Below are 21,856 nucleotides of genomic sequence, written 5' to 3' on the forward strand. Positions count from 1 at the left end.
ATTCATCCAATCAGGGTGTTAAACGGGAGACAGCCCCACATCAAAACCACCTGAATCCGTTCCACTTTGCACATTTCACACCTAAACAAACAGAGACAACTGATGTTAACCTATATACCTGTGATGCCCAACACTCCCTGCACTATATATCAAAAAAGAAGAGAGGAAGATAATATAGTTAAAAAAACTATAGTGCAATATAGGGTTTATATATTGCAAAAATGTATAGATTACTAAATAGGATATGAATGTAATATATACAATATATACATATATAATCCTTTACATCAGACTGGACCATCTCGCCATGGATTTCGTTGATCTGCTGTCCTGACACACATTATGTTTGCTTGTTTATACTGACTCTGCTGACAGAGTGCACAACGACAGCTTGCTGTAATGTACTGCACAGGGTGTGCGTTTAATAAGGATGTGCTTTTATACCATCTGAATTGATTTTTTTAAAAACTGTCTACTTATTTACACAGTCAAAACCTTTCAATATATCTTCAGAGGGAGTGAAAACCAACAGCTGAAGCTGACTTCATCAGGAGATCAACAAAGACCTGGCAAGATAAGCACTAAAGCAGAGCAGAAGGGTTCATAAAACAAAACAATACAGGTAGCATGATCCAGTCCTGGACTTACTATGACTTTAAAAAGACACACCGTGAGTTTGTTGCCTATACACTGTGGTTATTCGCGCTGGTATTAAAACCTGGAATGTGTGAAACTGCTGTGCAATAGGAGTCTTTTTTCCATCCCTGCACTGTACATGCAGAACACATTGTGGTGGACATGCTACTTCATAGTGCATATAAACTCCTCACTCACATGTAAAAGTGTCCAGTAGCTGTTGCATGGATTTCCTGAGTGATATTAAGTGGGGTTGCTGATAAATGCCTGCTGAATGAAAGTCTGATATCAGGAGTGTTACCTGTTGAGGTCCCAGGTGCGGACAGTGTTCCCCGCAGCAGCATAGAGCATGGATCCGGAGGGGTTGAGAGCGATCTGGTTGATCTGGAACTCGCCCTGCGCAGTGGTGACGGTTCGAGTGGTGTTGCTGGCACAGGCGTCACCCGAAATGACCTGACCGGACGACCTAGAACAGAAGCCAGGACACACATCGCATTATAGCAGCCTTCAGGACACACATCGCATTACAGCAGCCTTCAGGAATCAGGTCACACTCACGTGAGTGTGCGCACACACTTGGAGGTGTCCCGGATGTCCCACACTTTGACGTACGAGGTGGAGACGGTGAAGACCAGGCAGGCGCTGCTGCAGTACTTCACTGAGACCACGTTGTTGGGGTGGCCTCTCAGAGTGATGATCTCCTGTCCTGTCACCAGGTTCCACATCTTACAGGTCCGATCTGTAGAAAAAACGTTAATTCAGGGAAACATCACACTTGCAAAAAGACCTGGCAATGGTTAGCGAACTTCTGTTCCCAATCTCTATATTATTATTGAAATCCTTTCTGCACCAGGTATTTGAATCTGTGCATATTGAGGTTGACTTTTATTATTTCAGGTTTGAGTTCACTAAATACCACAGATGGCCCAGCGGCACTTGTAACCTTGACATATCATCATAAGATCTTGCTTTGCAGAGTTTGTGTTTCTTCTGTATGTGAATTTCTATTTCCGTACAGGATGACAGAACCACTGTGCTACTGCTGTGCGAGCCAGCTAACAACGGGTTTCATCGTGTGTAGATTACTGCTTCAGAATCGTCACGCGGTTGAGAAAACAGAGCACTGCGCTGCAGGACAAGCTGCACAATCATCGTGCATAATTATTGTTAATTAGGTTCATTTGCCATTCAAATTCAAGCAATGGAAGAACAGGTGTTCGGACTGGTGCAGATTATCACACATGGAGAGAGCTAAAATACCAGTACTTACACACATACTGCACAGAGGGTTAACGGGAGGTCGGACACATGGATCGCCGTGTGGAGCGGAACAGACAGACACATGGATCGCCGTGTGGAGCGGAACAGACGGACGAACGGACGCTATCAGCACATAAGGGTCCCCAGTTTTTGAATGAGGACCCCCCAAAAAACAACACAGATTCTGAGATTCTCAGTTGCAGAGATACTCTTTGAAAATGAAACATGTGATCTGTTTAACAGTTTGAATAATACTGAGGGTTTCCACAGCTTCCCTCCCTTTCTGAAGGGCTGGCACTGCTGCCAGTCCACTGGAACAGCTTCCCTCCCCCTCTAAAGGGCTGGCACTGCTGCCAGTCCACTGGAACAGCTTCCCTCCCCCTTCTAAAGCTCACCTTTGGATCCGGTGAAGAGTAGCTCATCGGTGGCGTCCAGACACAGCACTGGTTTGGAGTGCCCCTCTGCCACTGATACACACTGCAGAGGGGCTGTCCTGGCGCCCTTGATACCCCCAATGGGATTAATGACACCCCTAGTGACACCAAAGACAATGCATTCAGTGACAGACTTCGAAAAGACTTTCCCTTGGTGTTCACAAATCTCCCATTAAAATACTCTGCTTGGGTATTCAAGAGGTAGGACAAAGTTAGGTTGTGCCCTAGTTTTTTTGTGTGCGTTTATTTTTTAACTTCCCAAAGTGCATTACAAAGCCTGTTCAAAAAGCATGTATTTTTCTCCTGATAACAATTCAAAGGCAGGCAATGTTCTTGCACTGACAGGTTATCCTGCACTCTGCCTTAGAGGAGAGGGGGAGGGAGGGGAAAGGGAGGACAATCCTCCCAATTAAACTGCAATGAGTTCTGAAGCCAAGTCCCAGCTGACACTTCAAACGCTTCCCAGAATCAATAGCTCTGCTTTAACATGGCTAAGTGCAGAGCAAGGAAGATCTGCAACGACACACTTTCCAGATATTCTAGACAGTAATGCATTTTGAAAGGGTGTGCGGTACATCACAGAAGACCGAGGAGTCAGTACATTTACTCTAAAGAGAACGCAGCTTTCTGTGCAGGGACATAACGATACTGTTATGCAACACGTCCTTTGTGGCCTGACCTTAAAAGAAAACTACACTTCACTTTTTAGATTTCTGGTCTTCATACAAATTACACGACTCATTGAGGGAAAGCCCAGAGCAAGTTTTTTGTAGATTGCACTTCCTTTGAAAGCAGTTTCAAAGAAGTCAATGTTTTCAGCATTCAGAGAACACGGCTCTTACCAATAATGCCCTCTACAGGGCACTGCTAGAACTACAACACGGTGAAGACCAGGCTCTGTCAGAATCTATCTGCCGAATGGTGCCAGAGACAAGTACTGTAGTCACATCTGCGATTAGTGTGCGATTCCCTCTCGCCCCAGTGGAAGCGTCATCACGTTAACAGATAGCTGTCCCCTGGCTGAGCCAAGCCTGGCTTTCTATTTACTGAGCCCAGGAGGCAGGCAAAACATGCCTGTTCTGACATAAATAGATCTCCTTCGAACAGGGGCATATTCCAAGCTAACAATGTAAAAATAGTAAACGTACAGTGGTTGGATAAATAACCAGAAACACCTGCCATAACACTGTCATTAGGGAGTAGAGCCACCGATGCCTCTCTTCTACTGTCTTGCCTATCATGACTGAAACCAACAGTGTACACATTCAATGGTACTTGCTTAACAAATCGTTATGGTGAAGGACAGCCCATGTCTGTGAAAGTGTGTGCTAGACATGACAGGTGTTTTTTTTGACTGCTGTATGCAACGTACTGCAGGTGTTTCCATTCTCCTTCACCCCTTCAAACACCCCTAAACCAACTACTGATTTCACAATAAAAAAGATATACAAAAAATAAAGTTTCCAAATTTCCAAAAACTGAAAAGTATAAAAGCTACATGCAGGTCAGCCAAAATAATCCAGACAGACGAAAAAAAAAAAAAGATCATAAAATATCCAGCCCAAAAACAAAAGTACAAAAAAGGAGGATGTGTTCATGCAGCATCAACTCAAATCTTTCAGCTGATGTAGCTCATGTCAAAACTTGAAATGGCCGATGCTAGCATGGCGTCAATCGTTTAATTCGGTCCCTGAATCGTAGTTCAATCAAAGTGGCAGAAGATAAAGGGACCAATTAAGCAATTCTGTGTACCCTGAATGAACCTTCTCAGTTTCAGATTGCAAAACGGCCCTAGCAGGCTTCCATAGTTCGTTACAAAGGAACGCAGTTCAGCACCACCCTGGCAAGCATTGCAAAGGGTTTGGAACAAGGGATTGTGAGGAGCCTGTCACTGCTGCCTGCCGCAGATAAAACCAAAAGGAAACACGTTTAACTCTTGCAAATGGGTTTACTTGACTGGGTATTGAGAAGGGACCCCTTCTAGATGTTTCCAGGTCATACAGAGTTAAAATAAATACATTCAAAAACAACCACATACAATAATGGAACTTAAATGTAGTGTGACCCCTCAAAACTCAACTGAAATGTTTTCAGGAAAGAATTACTGTAAAAAAAAAAATACAGTACAGTAATCCATCGTGTATCCGACTGCGATGGGACCAGAGTAAGGGTGGGTATGTAAAAAGTCAGATGAATGAATCCTGTTTGAAATACCACTACACACAGCTGGAACAATGACTATATTTACACAATTCTTTTTTTTGGAGATTCAGCTTTTATTAGGGAGCTCCCCTAAATCCCTTGTTAAGAATTAATACCCTGTATCTTTCTAATGAGAGAGCAGCCGTCTGCCGTGTGGGTGCGTGCATTCGCTGCTGAGTGACAGGCAGGCGATTGAGGTGGAGGCTGAAGTTGATACACCCTGTGCAAGCGAACAGGATTTATTTACATATCAACACACTGAACAGATCACGTGACGCTACCAGCAATGGCAGCACACGAACCACATACAACACTGTGTACGAAAACACTGGTGGGGTCTACAATCTCTGAGCTAGTCTTCTCTGTTCAATAATAAACTAACATTGCTGAAAAGTTTGAGCATGGCAGATAAACTGTTATGGTGGATATGTGATGGGGGGATATGCGACGGATTACTGTATATTCAAATAAGATAATAATAATAATAATAAATAATAATAATAATAATAATAATAATAATAATAATAATAATAATAATACAACGAAAACTAATAATTTAACAGACTCTAAACTTGTGGAAAGCGCTCGAGGTCAGAGCCTTGAAGTAAGTATATCAACAGAAACTTTTTTCACTTTTGTCATCCTGAGGATTCTTTTATTTGTGAACGATGAAGGTTCATTCAGCTCGCTATCGTGAGAACACACACAAAACTGGTTAGATGAAACACAAAAGGTGAGCATGCAAACAACAATGCACAGGCAGAGCAGCCCTGGAGAGGCTTTAACACAGGCCTGCACAGTGCGAGACAGTAAGAGAAATACCTATACCTCAGCACCTCCGAGAGAGAGGAGTCACTGTCGTCAGACCTATGGACAGAAACAGCAGCAGGGTTACAGGAGAGAAGCGGAGTCCTAACACAAGAGGAGGGGAGAGGGAGGGGGACCGGTCCAGCAGAGACGAATCCCAATACAAGGAGGGGAAAGCAAATCCGTCAGGTTAGCAGCAGGTATGCCAGGATTAAGGACCAGACAGACACTGAGACAGCAAGTTCTAGACAGCATCCCATCTCTGCTTTGTTGGGCAATAGCAACGCTGGCTGTCTCTTTAATAATCACTGCAGTAGATAGAAAGGGATACAGGCACTGTTTGTACACAGCCCTGTGAGAAGAAGCTATGAGTCCGTCCGCCCCTGGATGCAAAAGGCTTGCATATCCTTTGTTGTTTTCTGCGTCGGGTCCTGTTTTTCAATTCCAATTCTTTTTTTAAACCAATTCCCAATTCAAATTCAAATTCTCTTTTAATCAAGTCTAACACATCACTGATCAAACTTGCAGTGTTCTGTAAAAGGAGCTATTCAGAGTGGCAACAAAATGTTTAAATTGAAAAACAGGCAGGCACTGGAGATCCCAGTCTGTGTGCTTTGGACACAGGAGTTTCTCTTGGCATACCCAACACGGAAAGGTTCCAACACAGCAAAGGGGGGCGACAGGAGAAATGCACAGAGACGGGACGGTTACAGGACGAGGAACAAACAGAAACACATCCAGGCGGGCGAGCTCTGAGAGGATTTCAAATCTCACGCAACAAGGATCACTTCTCATCCAGCGGATTTAGATCCGAATTCTTGAACTCTGCCAACGTATGGAGCTGAATAGGACTGTTGATTTAACACATGTGTGTAATAGCTGGGACAGGTAAAGAGCTACATATTAAGTGTGCAGAAACAGAACAGCCACTGAAGAGTCTGACTTGGGGAGCATTTCAAGCGCGGCACTGAAGAGCCATTCTTTCATTGTCAACAGGTACACATAAAAGAACAGCAAGCATTTAACAAGTGCATGCTATAGTTTTCTTTTAGCAATGCGCGGATATCCCCAACCACTTTATCGTTTCTGCATTCAATCTATTACTGATCCTGCTCAACGGCACAATATCTTGTCACACAGGTTAATGATTGCAATGTGCTATAAGTGAATACTCATTTGATACTCCTATGCATTTAAAAAAAAAATCTGCAAAAAAAGTGATGATGGTAATCAATGCTTATACAGAGCGGTTGGAAGGTAACTTTAGCATTGCCGCTGTAGAACAAAAAACATGACTGGAGAACCAAGGCACATGCACTGCCACTGGCCTCTATTTATCAGGACCTGTCTGCCTGTGTCCCTGACTGGACTTGGCATCGCCCTGGTGTGGGCTGCAGTAGCGCAAAGTATCCCAGTGACTTTACAATCTCGACACAGACGTGAAACTGAAATCAAGAGTCAACAAAAACAAGTGACCAGGCAATCAGAGTCCTTCGCAGTGAGGGAGAGCATGGGACGATGGTCAGACACATGCAGAGGGAGGTTGTGGGGATGACGGTCAGACACATGCAGAGGGAGGTTGTGTGGACGAAGGTCAGACATATGGAGAGGGAGGTTGTGGGGACGATGGTCAGACACATGGAGAGGGAGGTTGTGTGGACGATGGTCAGACACATGGAGAGGGAGGGTGTGTGGACGATGGTCAGACACATGCAGAGGGAGGTTGTGTGGATGATGGTCAGACACCTGGAGAGGGAGGGTGTGGGGACGATGGTCAGACACATGGAGAGGGAGGTTGTGGGGACGATGGTCAGACACCTGGAGAGGGAGGGCGTGGGGACGATGGTCAGACACATGGAGAGGGAGGACGTGGGGACGATGGTCAGACACATGGAGAGGGAGGACGTGTGGACGATGGTCAGACACATGGAGAGGGAGGGCGTGTGGACGATGGTCAGACACATGGAGAGGGAGGGTGTGTGGACGATGGTCAGACACATGGAGAGGGAGGACGTGTGGACGATGGTCAGACACATGGAGAGGGAGGGCGTGTGGACGATGGTCAGACACATGGAGAGGGAGGGTGTGGGGACGATGGTCAGACACCTGGAGAGGGAGGGTGTGGGGACGATGGTCAGACACATGGAGAGGGAGGACGTGTGGACGATGGTCAGACACATGGAGAGGGAGGGCGTGTGGACGATGGTCAGACACATGGAGAGGGAGGTTGTGGGGACGATGGTCAGACACCTGGAGAGGGAGGGTGTGGGGACGATGGTCAGACACATGGAGAGGGAGGACGTGTGGACGATGGTCAGACACATGGAGAGGGAGGACGTGTGGACGATGGTCAGACACATGGAGAGGGAGGGCGTGTGGACGATGGTCAGACACATGGAGAGGGAGGTTGTGTGGACGATGGTCAGACACCTGGAGAGGGAGGGTGTGGGGACGATGGTCAGACACATGGAGAGGGAGGACGTGTGGACGATGGTCAGACACATGGAGAGGGAGGGCGTGTGGACGATGGTCAGACACATGGAGAGGGAGGTTGTGGGGACGATGGTCAGACACATGGAGAGGGAGGGTGTGGGGACGATGGTCAGACACATGGAGAGGGAGGGTGTGGGGACGATGGTCAGACACATGGAGAGGGAGGACGTGTGGACGATGGTCAGACACATGGAGAGGGAGGACGTGTGGACGATGGTCAGACACATGGAGAGGGAGGGCGTGTGGACGATGGTCAGACACATGGAGAGGGAGGACGTGTGGACGATGGTCACAAAACATGGAGAGGGAGGGTGTGGGGACGATGGTCGGACACCTAGAGAGGGAGGACGTGTGGACGATGGTCAGACACCTGGAGAGGGAGGGCGTGTGGACGATGGTCAGACACATGGAGAGGGAGGGCGTGTGGACGACGGTCAGACACATGGAGAGGGAGGGTGTGTGGACGACGGTCAGACACATGGAGAGGGAGGGCGTGTGGACGACGGTCAGACACATGGAGAGGGAGGGCATGTGGACGACGGTCAGACACATGGAAAGGGAGGGCGTGTGGACGATGGTCAGTACTCACTTGTCCAGCGCAGAACCCTGGCTCTGGATACTAGTGAGACGGGAGAAGACATTCCTGTCATTGCGGGGTCTCAGAGGGGGGGAGGACGGAGGGGTGTACCCCCCTTCTGGAGACCTGGCGAACAAAGAAAGCTCTTCTTTAAAATGTTTGGCACATCCCCCAAGTACTGTACAGTAGAAACCCAAGAAGATAATATCACCTAAATCCAACTTACAATTTCTTTTATATGTGAATAACATTAATGTTGCTGAACACATATGCATCTCTAATGCATCCTAGCCCACATCCACCACCTTACCCAGGAATACAATTCCCTGCTCCCTGTTACCTGTAGGGCTGTCCCCGGTCATAGGACTTTCTTCTGTTTAGTGGTGAACTCTCAGGTCCCCTTGACTGCCTAGGACTGATATCATTCAAAAGGGTATATTTAAAAACATATTTTATGTATTTTATTATTGTCAGGTGTGCCAAATGTTAAAAACACATGCAATTACTTTGAGCTTACTAGAACTAAGCAGTGATCTATTGCATTTTAAACAGGGACCTATTGCATTTTAAACAGAGATCTATTGCATTTTAAACAGGGATCTATTGCATTTGAACTATACAGGTGACACAACAGTCCGTCAGATTCACATTTTCAGTACCTGGGTACTTCTTTTTAATTTTATCATGGTCAGTTTGTTTCAGAGGAGACTTTTAGTTCAGTATAGTTTCTGTTATTTTATCATGGTCAGTTTGTATCAGAGGAGAGGTTTAGTTGAGTACACGTTCTGTTGCACAATTGTAAAGTGTCTTTGTTTGCTATGAACCAGTAAGAGGCTGAATAGAGAGGTTCTGGCGTCACTCACAAGGTGTTCCCCCTGGTGGGGAGGCTGATGGTGTGGGACACCTTGTCTCTGCTGTACGAGTCCCTGATGGAGAAGCTGACTCTGTTCTCTCGGATCTCGCTGAGAGATGCCAGGGACCTGGCCATGTTCTTGGAGGACACGTCCAGAGGCGGGCCCAGGTACTCTGCAGAGACAGCTTTCATCTGGACAGACAGCTTGGGCTCAGTCTGCAATGCACATGGACACTGTCAGGCTCTGGGTGTGTATGTGTGTGTGTGTGTGTGTGTGTCTGTGTGTAACTTAGATACTGTCAAACAGGATCAAGCACTTGATTTCATCATCACATCCTGGTTTTTATAATATAGGGTCACATTGTAAAGTTCCTACCTTCCGCTTAAAATCATCTTGGCTTGCAGACACCTTCAAGGTGAAGGACTGTGAGAAACTGAAAGAATAGAATAGGCATTAGGGTCCCTGAATTGCAGAGCTTAGAATCCAAACAGACAGTATGCCCTGCTGTTAAACAGACACCCACCTCCCCTCGGAAGCTTGGCTGAACTCAGACACCTCCTCGTCTGTGCTGGCGTATCCGTTTTCTGGAGAGACACACACAAACGGTCATGGAATACACAGTCAACACATGTGCACAATACTGTCACATGTTTATAACCACTAGATGGCAGTGTTTCCAACTTGTTATGCCACATGGCGGCTACAGTACCATAGGCAAGTAATGTAAAGCCCAGAGGTGTGGTAAGTTGAATTGTACAGCATGGTAAACTATGGTATCTGCATGTTTTTACCATGGGAAAACTGCAAAAGGGATTGCACTATTTATTTAGTCCTGTTTATGAATTGTTGTATTTTGTATATGGTTTCATTGAAGGCGCTGGTGCTAATAGCAATAACCCCACCTTGCTGCACGTTGTGGATGAGTGCTTGCAGCTCCGGCATGCACTCTGCCTTCTCCCGCAGCGCATCCAGGATCATGTGGTTCTGTGCAGAGCCGGTCATGTCCGTCTGTCTGAGCCGACCCTCCAGCAGTCTGATCTGAGTTTCCTTCTGGGCCACCTGCAGACCCTGAGCATACCAGAGGGGGGAAGCACTTACAATGGGACCAATATAAAACCATATCATCAGTGCTGTTCACCTGCTCTATACTATAAGACACCAAGAAGAACAGCCAGTCAATGCTGGAGAATATAAGCCCATGCAGGGCACAGTAATAATTCAGGAATGACCTCCAGCAGCAGCTACATACAGATGCATGAGGCGCATTACCTTGTCAATATACAGATACTGAGCAGTCTTACCTTTTCAATTGATGCCTTGAGGAAGTGATCCAGCAGGTGGCGCGCTTCTGCCAGGGAGCAGGAGCTGATGACCACCGAGGTGTCCACAGAATCCAGCTCGTCCTGCAAAACCAGTCAATTCAAACAATCAGGTCAGACCAATCACAGGGCCTGATCTCAAATGGGTAGTAACTCGTTCATTATAACCTTGTTACTTAATTATGAAGCCCAGGGATGCAAGCATTTGAAATAGTCTTCAAAACACAACTAAAATCTGGTTCCTAATAGCATTCGTTTCCTGCTAGATAACTGGCCTGCAGTGCAAGGTCTGGTGCCCTGGGCTGTAAAGGGCATGCAGCAGTCATGCCAGTCATGGTGCCACTGACCTTGGTCTCCTCAATCTGCATGATGGTGGCCTGGCAGTCAGAGAGGCTGTCGTTGATGTAGTCGATGTTGGCGTTCAGGACCTCGATCTCCTCGTTCATCTCCTGCAGGGGCTTCTCGTCCTCCAGCGGGTCATTCAGAAATTTCTCCCGCTTCCTCAGCAGCGCCTCCTGCTGCACCGCCAGCTCCTCCCGTTTCTGGAAAGCACATGGTTTACACACATCAGCTCTGGAGCTTCACAGCACCAGGAGGTGCTCAATGACAGGGGAGTCCCGGAAAGAATCAGCTCTGGAGCTTCACAGCACCAGGAGGTGCTGAATGTGCAGGAGCCCTGAACAGAGACAGATACCTTGATGAGCCGGTCCATGTCTGCCTCCATGTTAGTTATGGTCATTCTCTGCATGACAATGTCCATGATCCGGCGCTCCAGAGCCTGCCACTTCTGCCGAGCCACCTTGGTGAAGCTGCCGCCCACCCCCTTCCTCTGGAACTTCTTCCTGCAAAGAGGAGCACAGGCAGAGAAAGGGGGTGTGATTCCTCTAACTTCATGCTTGCAAGGAGCAATCTTGGGTCATGTAAAAAATGAGCAAAGATCTCATGAAGGTAGAGATGGGAGAAATATAGTAAATGTAAAATACAAAAAGAAGGACTGAAAAGGGATAGGAAAAAGAATAAATAAAAGAAAATGTTACCAAATGACGGAAAGAAAGGAGAGTTGAAAGCACAGAGAAAAAGACTGAGAGAGAGTGAGTGAGTGAGTGAGTGAGTGAGTGAGTGAGTGAGTGAGTGAGTGAGTGAGTGAGTGTGCAGGGCAGTCCTCCTGACCTGGGGGTGCGGGCCCCATTAACTGCTCCATTGACCGCTGGCTCGGGCTCCTCCAGGTATCTGTTGATCTTCTTGTTCCACTGCCGCACGATGTTGGAGACCGAGCGTGCAGATTCGGGCTCTGAGGAGGTGGTGCTGGCAGACATCTCCGCACCCGAGTCCAGGGTGTTGAGGCGCCGACTGACCCGCCCTGCAACCCGGTCCGACATGGGCTTGGTGAGCCGGCGCAGAGCGGAGACCTGCAGAGCAATCCATTCCCGTAAAACAATATTAAAAAACTTAATGCAGTAGGTATTCATTCAATTAAAAACTGGCTTCCCTTTTGAAAAAGCTTAGCGCTTGTTAATAGTTCACTCTTACCTCCTGAGTTTTCCTTTTCAGAACTATTTCTTGTTGCCTCTTTTGTGACTCCAGAGTTCGAATTTGATACTAAATAACAAAATCAGAAATGCAAAGTTAAACAGCTGATTTTGAATTCACAATCAGAACATCAGTGGCATTTACATATGCATTCCCAAGAGGTGGATAGGACCATGTTCCGCATGGGCCCCTCCAGTGCAGGGAGGAATACAATGGGTACAAATTCCAAAAAAGCTGCCCTCGACTCACATAAATTCTCACACTGTTCTGCCTTCTTTTGAATCTGGAAAGTGGGGCTCAGGGGAGTGGGGCTCTCTCCCCATTCCCCGGGGGGTCTGTGAGCTCACCTCCTGCCTGCGCTGCTCCTTCTTCAGCTGGGCGATCTCGCGATTTCGCTTGGCCTCAATCAGCCGCCTCCTCTGCTGCTCCTCCTTCATCTGCTTCATCAAAGCAACCTGCGTAGCAAGCAAAGCCATTCAGAGAGCTCCCAGCAGCAGGCAGGGCTCAATCACACAATCTCTGGAGCTCCAGCATTACTTCACTGGCTTTCAGTATGTTCACATTCTTTTTTTGAACTTATAATACTTTATCCTCAATCAATACCTAGCCACCCAGTCTCGCTCAGCCTCACCTTGGCTTTCTTCATCTCAGCCACTTCTCCCTGCAGCTTCTTGAGCTCCCTCTCGTAGCGGGTCTGGTTCTTGAGGAGCCGCGCATGCTCCTTCTGTGCCGCCTGCAGCTTCGTCAGGTCACGGTTCATCTCCTTTAGTCGCTTCTCGTAGTCCGACTTGATCTTATTGGCCTTCTCCTCTGTGTAGTTCTCCATAGACACTGGGCAGCAGCAGAAACACAACGTACTTGTTAGAGACCAGAGTTCAGTCAGGTGTAGAAGGGTGGTGGACTGTGACTAACGCAGCTAGAAGAGAAGCTCAATGTGCGAAGCACTCGTCTGGCCACATGGGGGGGGGGGGGGGGGGGGGGGGTCAGCCCATAGCAGTCTGAAATCCATCGTGCATCTTATAACAAAGGAGACACACAAATGCAATGGAGAGTCCATTGCTCTCTCTTTATAATGCTGCAGTCAGGAGCCATAGTTAAGAGACTGTGCCTAACTAATGACAAAGAAAGTGGTAGTGGAATGGAATCATGTTATGGGGCAACTGGAAGCCACTGCTATGTTATTAACCTGTTTTCAAAATCTGTACAGCGAGCACTACACTTTAAACAAGCTTCTGCACAAGCTATTTAAGAGCCCCCCCCCCCAACCCACCCCGCCCTGCTCCCTCCTTCCTCACTGAGGTTGTGCAGCACCCGGTCCCTCTCCAGCTGGGTGTCTCGGATCTTATTTTGCAGCATGATGAGTTTCTGCTCGTACTGCAGCTTCAGCGTGTGGAGCCTCTTCTGGCTGTTCTCCAGCTCGTCAATCAGCTTCTGCTTGATCTCGATCTCGCATGTCAGCTCGGCCAGGTCTGCCTGGTAATTCTCTGGGAGAGACAAAGAACGAAGCACATGAACAACAGCCAATAGCATGCCACGGTGCTCCGTATCAGTGTGGCACAAGGAACCAGCTACCGATCTGAACGAGATGGCCGTCCTCAAAGGGCCTGAACATCAGTGGCTGTTTATTCATAGACACTCTCTCGTGGAGGAGGAGGCAGCACAAAATAGTGCAAGACAATCTCTTAGCACCCACAGTTTGGGATATCCTCAGTTTACAGGGTTCCTGTGCGTTTGGGTTGGGATTGTGATCCCACAGTAACTGCTCACCTTTCTCTTCGGAGTCGGAGTCGGAATCCTGCAGGCTCTCCTCACTCTCGTACTCCTCCTCCTCTCTCCCCTCCCCATCCTCCTCTTCCTCCTCCTCACAGCCACTCTCCTCCTGCTCTTCCTCCTGCGGACACAGCACAGCACATTGTTCAGGACCACTCCTCACACTGATGCTTTATTTTTTAAACAAACTGTTCAGTTTCTTAATCGCTTTAGAGGTTTCATTCAGAAAAAACCTGCGCTCATGACGATTTAGAGTAAACAGCTTTGAGAATCTAGCCCCGCCCCCGCCTCCCAGACTGTCCCAAACATTCTAATGGGACTGTCAAAGTCATGAAACGATCAGAAACAATGCAGGACCACCTGCAGCTCATATACATGCAGGACTGTTTAGTTCAAGGGAATTGTGATAAACACTCTGTGTGTGGAACAGGAGGTTCACATGAAGGGTGTAAGAAAGGTTCTGCTGACTGATTTTCTGGCATGTGTATCACTGGCAAGGCACTGCAGTGCTCCAGCCAGACCCATTACCTCCTCCGCTTCATCGGACTCTGCCTCCCCGTTCTCATGCTGGAGTTTAGCTCTCTTCTTGAATCCCTCCTTCTCCGGACTGCGGACAACAACATGAGTGACAGTTAAGCCCTGGAAACGCGAAGCCACTTCTTCAGGAACAATGGCTTGAAACCTGGCTCCAGGATTCTTCAGAACAGACTATCAACCACACCCACTGTATGATCTCACACAACTTTATCCTCTGGTAGATGCCTTCTAAGCTAACAGGGCTTAAAAATCTTTTAACTCTGCATATCAAAAACCTACAAAATGAAAAGGACAAACAAATATTTGGGTTCTTAGTAGCTTTAAAAACTTCAGCAGAGGGCATTACTAGATTGACAACTGACCTTGTTTTTCTTTAACAACCCTGAGCCAAAATCTACCAGCTACCGTGTGATCTTTAACAACCCTGAGCCAAAATCTACCAGCTACTGTGTGATCTTTAACAACCCTGTGCCAAAGTCTTCCAGTTACTGTACGATTATTGTGCATTTAAAATATGAATAAACTGATATAGATCCTGCTCCGAGGTTACCATGCAAATTGCTTGCAATAACTTCGTGCATGCTAGAATGTGCTTTACAGGTTCAAGTAATGGAATGATAGTGCAGCCTGCAATAATCCCTGACAGTAACAGCTCACAGATTTACGACAGGGTGTTGAGCGTTTGCCAAAGTCCTAACTGGATTCTCGTGGCTGGCAAGGGGGGAGACATGGAAGGTGATAATTATAATAATTATAATAACAGGCACTTTCAGGCTCACGACACTTTGCTGTGCTCGGCAGTAAATCTAAAATGAAATTGAGAATGTGTGACACCCTGAGAACCAGTTGAACCACAGGAGAGTGTGGCTTGCAGCCCACTGTGCCAGCAACAGTCCAGTACACCACGTGGATCTCCAGTGTCTATGCATAAACGAACCGGGCTCAAGCTACCTGTTCAATGAATGGATTCCCAAATCATCTGTATATTCTGCATGTAAGCACTTTCAAGCTGGAATCAGACTGGGGTTATACTGCGATTCAAGTCCATAGAGGTTCAGAACAGCACGTGAACATTTCATTTCAGATTCTAAATTATTCATTCCAAAAGGTTTGAGAGTGTATTGCTGTTTCTGTTTCGCATCTCCAACGTACCTTTTCCTTCGCTGCTTCTTTTCTTTCTTCTTCAGCTTCTCGATGTCTTGCTTTGCCCTCCTGATGACATCAGAGACCTGTGTCTCCATGGAGACGGCGGGGCTGCCCGGGGTTCCTGTGGGGGCCAGTCCGGCTGCGTAGGGCGAGCGAGAGGACAGACGGGAGACGCTGCGCCGCAGAGACTCGTTCATCGCCTCACTCTCCAGCAGCTTGCTCCTGCAAAACAAGCCCGCCCCGGCACCGCTTTCACAATGAATATCTCACAGGCAGCATGCTCGTGAATGAAGATGGAGGTAGACCTGACAGCCAACATGCTTGTGCTTTAGACGGAGGTGTTGTTTACCTGAGCGCCTCGATTTCTCTGATGTAGTTCTGGATTAACGCGCCAATTTCTTCATTGCCATCTCCTGTTTTAGTTTTTTTAAATGAGAAAGAGAAAACCTTTTAAAAATAAAAGAAAAAAGGGAGTTCATCTTTAGAAACTACTTAGAACTTCATAAAAAGGGCCCGATTCAATTAACTGCTGCATGTATAAATAGATATTTACAATGAGATTCAGAGCAAGACTTATTTTTTAATTAAACAAGATCCTATCTTACACATCCATGCAATGTAAGGAGCATTTCCTATAGCTAAGAGTTAACTGAGGCTGACAGGGAGCTCAGTTAGTGAGGTTGGCAGGTAGCTCACCGGCTTTGGCTAGGACCTGACAGATCTCGTTGGACAGCAGCTGTGTGATGCGGTTGTTGAGCGCGTCGATGGTCTCCTGCATGGCCTTGACCCTCATCCTCAGGGTGTCGCATTCCTTCTGCAGCATCGAGTTCTCCTGGAACAGGTCGCTAAAACCCTCTGAACCGTCCTCCCCGACCACACGCTTCCCCTACGCAAGGAAGACAGCAGCGATGGGAATAAGACTCCTATTGCAGAGCAGCTCGTCCTAGTCCAGCTTTTACAATTAGCCTGATTAGCCACAGTGTGCACAAGTAACGAGTTCAGGTGTGTCTTATTGAACTCATAGTAAAACCAGGAATGGATCAAAGTGCTATGCAATGTGGTTTTTATTTCCATTCCTGGACACGCCAAGGTTCTCTGTAATAGTTTAGAGCAGGGCTGTCCAGCAGATAGATCTTGAGCCATATATGGCTGTGGTGGATGATACCTCACCCCTGTATGTACTTTATGTTGTGTTGGGTTATTATTATTTAAATGCACGGATGTATTTTTGTACGGGTGTTTTAGGTCGGCAGGGAAGAATTAATTTGCCTTCCTGCCAAAACGGTTCACATGCAGACTGTGCCTGGGTCAGACTGAGCGATTAACAAGCAATGGAGCCCAGGCAGAGCTGTGTAAAAGAGGCAGGGATCTCTCACTGGAGCCCAGGCAGAGCTGTGTAAAAGAGACAGGGGTCTCTCACTGGAGCCCAGGCAGAGCTGTGTAAAAGAGACAGGGGTCTCTCACTGGAGCCCAGGCTGAGCTGTGTAAAAGAGACAGGGGTCTCTCACTGGAGCCCAGGCTGAGCTGTGTAAAAGAGACAGGGATCTCTCACTGGAGCCCAGGCAGAGCTGTGTAAAAGAGACAGGGGTCTCTCACTGAAGCCCAGGCTGAGCTGTGTAAAAGAGGCAGGGATCTCTCACTGGAGCCCAGGCAGAGCTGTGTAAAAGAGACAGGGGTCTCTCACTGGAGCCCAGGCTGAGCTGTGTAAAAGAGACAGGGATCTCTCACTGGAGCCCAGGCAGAGCTGTGTAAAAGAGACAGGGATCTCTCACTGGAGCCCAGGCTGAGCTGTGTAAAAGAGGCAGGGATCTCTCACTGGAGCCCAGGCAGAGCTGTGCAAAAGAGACAGGGATCTCTCACTGGAGCCCAGGCTGAGCTGTGTAAAAGAGGCCGGGGTCACAAAGATAATAACAACTGCTACTCGTGCTGGCTTTACACTTGTTCGCTGTGTTTGTATGTTTTGGACGTCATGCCCTTTTCTTTTGGTGTAGTGTGTTTTGCTTTGTACAAATATTGCATTTATAATGTAATAAACAGGTGCATCAGCGTTTCACACCCCGTAGAGTCTCTTCCTGGTCTGACGTCACCACCGAGCTATCTGTGACAAGGGCTCACTGAATTTCAAAGTCTCTTTTAAGGTTTTGTTACTGGTTGGTAACCTGCAGTCTTAGGCTGAAGCTAGTAAAGCAAAAATTACATTATTTTCCACTTGTGATAAATCTACTTTTTGCACGGAAGAACTCCCTGGTCATCGATTTGGCTCTTTCATTCAGAACAGAGTTCACAAACTATAGCTGCATGTCCAGGTGGTAAATATACTGTAATGCTAGTTTCCTGATAATTGCACACCTCCCTTTATCTTCATTTAGGACCTGTGCTGACACTTCATGTCCCTTTATTTGTTAGTGTGTGCTACCCTGCTGATGGTAGGGCACACAGAGAAGCCCCTGGAGGTGTGTGAGCAGTGTGCTGCTAATTATTCTGGGGTCCCTTGTGCTGGTGTAAGTTACCCTGCTGATGGTAGGGCACACAGAGAAGCCCCCGGAGGTGTGTGAGCAGTGTGCTGCTAGTTATTCTGGGGTCCCCTGTGCTGGTGTGTGCTACCCTGCTGATGGCAGGGCACACAGAGAAGCCCCCCGGAGGTGTGTGAGCAGTGTGCTGCTAGTTATTCTGGGGTCCCCTGTGCTGATGGTAGGGCACACTGTGAGCTCTGTGTCCCTGCAGAGCTCCACTCACCGCCTTGTACTCCATGAGCTCCATCTGTAGCCGTGCGATCTCGGCCCGCAGAGCACTGATCTGCTGGCTTGTCTTGTCCTGGTTCACTACCACCTTGTTCTTGATGTTGCGCGCACGGTTGGCGTAATTCAGCGCATTCAGGGTCTCCATGAAGTCCCGGTCCGACGGGCTCACACACGCGATCATCATCGTCCGACTGCAGGGATGGGAGGTCGGTCAGAGCACTGGCAAGAGCATACTGTACACATACATACACAGGCACACACAGAAGAGTACAGCTTGTGCGTTAGGATATCTTAGGCACACCCACATTCACCCACGTCAAAATCAAACATACAGATCCTGTTACACATGACTTTGTTTTTAAATCACTTGAGACGCAAGATCCCGTATTCATGGCAGGTGCTGCACTCAGACGTGCACACAGCGATGCAGTACAAAGCTTTACAGTGAGACTGTCTACTCACAGACGGAGAGTCAGCAGGTTTTGTTTCAGGTTACCTGTTGCCACCCAGCGAGTCCTGCAGCAGTCGCGTCAGTTTGGAGTCCCTGTAAGGCACGTGGCAGCTCTTCTTACTCTGATCCCCCAGCGCACTGATGACATTCCCCAGGGCAAGCTGGAGGGCAAGCAAAGCAGTTCAATGAGACAGCAGCTGCAGTGCTGGTATGCAAACGCCCTAACCCTCGCAGTGAGCGCTCGTCTTGGGAAGCTCAGCTGCCCCCACAGCGCCTTTCAGACATCACCACATTGCAAAGCTGATATCACTACACATAGTTACCAGCCCGCAGTTGATAGAGATGCCCTCCTTGGCCCGCTCTCCTGTAGCCCCGGTTCTTTTTAAGCGCTCCGATCCTGCCAGGTCCACGAAGTGAAACTTTGCGGTGAGAGTCTCGTATTCACTCACGGGCTGGGTGAGCGGGCCGTTCGGAATGCCATTCATCCCGCCATCGGCCTGAAACAAAAAGAATGATACAACCAGCCCAACGTACAGGAATGGGAAAAGAAATAATTGCCATTACCTGTTACTTCCTCTAGACGTTACCCTTGGGAATCACACATTGTGAATTTAATATCAGTAAATGGTAATGTAAAGCAGTGTGCCTAGGCGCCTGCGTATGCCTGTGTCTGTATGCCTGTGTCTGTGTGTCTGTGTGCCTGTGTGCATGTGTGCGTGTGTGCCTGTGAGCCTCTGTGTCTGTGTGCCTGTGTGCGATGTATACAATGGTGCTATGTATATGGTGTGTTCAATTTATACAATGCGAGTCTGTGCACAATGTGTGCTCAGCCCTCCCTGACACTCACCAGCTCCGGCCGTTTGCAGACTCTCATCTGGCACAGCTGGATTGTGAAGATGGCGTGCGAGCGGGAGCTCTGAGCGTTCATCTGCGTGCTGGCCGTGGTGCGGGACAGAGCACCTAGCTTCAGACACTGAATCAGCTGCAAGCAGGTTCAAAACAATAAGGCAAATATTAACGGACTTTAACTGTATTTCTATGGTTTGTTCTGATATACAATTAACAGTTATTCTAAGAGCTGTTCTCCTTTAAAAAAAAAAAGTTATATATATATAAAAGTAAGTTATTTAAAGACTGGAAAAAATAAGGAAAAGCCTACATTTTATAATAAAAAAACCCAAAAGAAATAGCTATTTCTGAACAGCAGAGGGTGCTAGTGCCACATCAGAGGATGAAGTAGGCTATCCTGTTATCTGTCAATGAATCAATGTATATGTTATTCAAACAATGAGCAAGTCTGGGATCTGCCTCCTTATCTATTAGTGTGCACGTTCAATGAGACTTTTCTTGGAGATCCTGTCAGAAACGCGGTGCTTGGGGAGCTGGGCTTTGGCCCTCGTCATGGCTCTCGCAGCGACACTCGCCTCGTCCTCGGACTGAACCAAGCGTGACGTCACCCCGCTGGTGTAGATTCCTCCGCTGCTGTCCTCGTGGATTTTAATGTTGGACTTCCTGTGACGGGCATCTGGGTCCCGCGCACTGTCAAACAGGTCCAGGATCTCCTCATTGTAGAGCTGGTGGCACAAGAACGCCAAGGGAGACCATGAATACCCAAAGACTGATCAGCATCACAATCAGCATTTATTCAAACTGCCGACATCCCCAAGCACGGCCATATTTTACAGGGTTTTTTTTTTTTTCTAGGGAATTAACTTTAGGGATATAGCAAAATTTCTAAATGAGGCGTCACCACTCTCATGCAACTTACTGCACAAAAGCCGGCTTCACCTCAAAACAAACTAAATTAAGCAGATAGAACAACACCGTGCTCTTCCACGCAAAGCAATATCTGATTAGCAGAAAAAAACAACCCAATTACTGAGTACAAAACCCTGCTTTTCAACATTGAACTAATTATCTTTCAAAGCAGCATAAGAACATAATTACTGTTTAATGCTGCAAACTGCGTTTGATGCAGGCAGACTCCTAATCACACAATTACACTCCCCCCCAAACAAAAACCGGTAACAGCTCTAATTCATTTTTGCGATGGGCTAAGGCCCGCCATTCTCCATTGGCAGTGCAGCACATTTTGCAATGAGTTAATCCCAGCCAGCCACAGTGTGGAGAGCAAGAAGAAGAACTGATCTATCTGACATGTCTGCTGCTTGAGAGCTTCTCACACAATCGAAACTGCAGCCACGCACCTGCTTCCCCCAGGAAACCAAGGCAACGCAGACAGACCATAAACACAAGCAGTGCAAGGACACACAGCACCATGCCTGTAATACTCAGAATTAATTGTCCTGGCAGAACCTGGACATGACATAGTGCTGTGTCAGATGCATGCCTAAAACAAGGGATGAAAAGATGATGAAGGAATACTAAATTAAGACACGTGTGAATTGAACTTTGACCCAGACTAATCCTCCAAATCTGTCCCCCTCTCTATTCCATCGGGCAGCACAGTAAAGAGAGCTGGTTCACTAAAAGGAAAGAAGAAAGCTACATTAACAATGGTTTTGTCTATCCGTCCATATTTCCCATTAGCTTGCAAAGTGGAAACAGAGTATCAGTAAAACCCCCCACACTCTGGACTGTCTCTCTTTCCCGGTCTTACCTCTAAGAATTGCGCGCTGACTTTGAACTCGGGTGCCTGCTCCCCACGCTGCTGCGCCTCCCTCTTGCGGTGCTCGATCCCCTGGAACAGGTGCTTGACGGCCCGCGGGATGATGCCCTGCTCCTCCACGCTGATGTTCATGTCAAAGCCCGTCCCCATTGTGTACGTCTTCCCAGACCCGGTCTGCAGAGGGAAGGGTGACAGTGAGAGGGCAAGCCAAGGCTGGGAGCAGCCAAAAGGAAAACACTGCCACGGACCAGCTTATTTAACGCAGTCGTGATCACGTCAGTGGTGGCTGTAAATTGATACTTTTCGTGACCTTGCTTGCACTGATTACACAGACCTCTACCATGATGCTTGTGATATTCCTGTAAGTGTATGTCCTTATTCTCAAAGTAATCATTTCAGCCCTACCAGCACTGTAATGGCTGAACACAATTCTGCTGAGGTCTGGTTTGTCGCAGAGGCAAGAGCAGGTT

The 21,856-nt window shown here is 47.6% G+C and overlaps 1 protein-coding gene across 1 annotated transcript in view; it reads right to left on the reverse strand.

The window, feature by feature from the left end:
* Nucleotides 1–21,856, reverse strand: part of LOC121304755 (kinesin-like protein KIF21B) — a 48,217-nt gene that overhangs the window by 7,201 nt on the left and 19,160 nt on the right. Inside the window, exons 3-31 of the mRNA XM_041236135.1 lie at nt 21,378–21,560; nt 20,182–20,331; nt 19,605–19,739; nt 19,081–19,254; nt 18,803–18,918; nt 18,302–18,497; nt 16,262–16,451; nt 15,915–15,978; nt 15,572–15,787; nt 14,411–14,489; nt 13,880–14,003; nt 13,408–13,596; nt 12,744–12,943; nt 12,460–12,567; nt 12,113–12,181; nt 11,753–11,991; nt 11,277–11,424; nt 10,930–11,124; nt 10,565–10,666; nt 10,166–10,331; nt 9,787–9,847; nt 9,639–9,696; nt 9,273–9,478; nt 8,750–8,824; nt 8,422–8,535; nt 5,361–5,399; nt 2,292–2,428; nt 1,195–1,375; nt 938–1,102 (exon numbers count right to left, since the gene is read on the reverse strand). Of these exons, the coding sequence (XP_041092069.1) occupies nt 938–1,102; nt 1,195–1,375; nt 2,292–2,428; nt 5,361–5,399; nt 8,422–8,535; nt 8,750–8,824; nt 9,273–9,478; nt 9,639–9,696; nt 9,787–9,847; nt 10,166–10,331; nt 10,565–10,666; nt 10,930–11,124; nt 11,277–11,424; nt 11,753–11,991; nt 12,113–12,181; nt 12,460–12,567; nt 12,744–12,943; nt 13,408–13,596; nt 13,880–14,003; nt 14,411–14,489; nt 15,572–15,787; nt 15,915–15,978; nt 16,262–16,451; nt 18,302–18,497; nt 18,803–18,918; nt 19,081–19,254; nt 19,605–19,739; nt 20,182–20,331; nt 21,378–21,560 (4,079 nt within the window). The remainder of the gene's footprint in view (nt 1–937; nt 1,103–1,194; nt 1,376–2,291; nt 2,429–5,360; nt 5,400–8,421; nt 8,536–8,749; nt 8,825–9,272; nt 9,479–9,638; nt 9,697–9,786; nt 9,848–10,165; nt 10,332–10,564; nt 10,667–10,929; nt 11,125–11,276; nt 11,425–11,752; nt 11,992–12,112; nt 12,182–12,459; nt 12,568–12,743; nt 12,944–13,407; nt 13,597–13,879; nt 14,004–14,410; nt 14,490–15,571; nt 15,788–15,914; nt 15,979–16,261; nt 16,452–18,301; nt 18,498–18,802; nt 18,919–19,080; nt 19,255–19,604; nt 19,740–20,181; nt 20,332–21,377; nt 21,561–21,856) is intronic.

This window comes from Polyodon spathula, chromosome 39, assembly GCF_017654505.1.
Source record: "Polyodon spathula isolate WHYD16114869_AA chromosome 39, ASM1765450v1, whole genome shotgun sequence".
Classification (NCBI taxonomy): Eukaryota; Metazoa; Chordata; class Actinopteri; order Acipenseriformes; family Polyodontidae; genus Polyodon; species Polyodon spathula.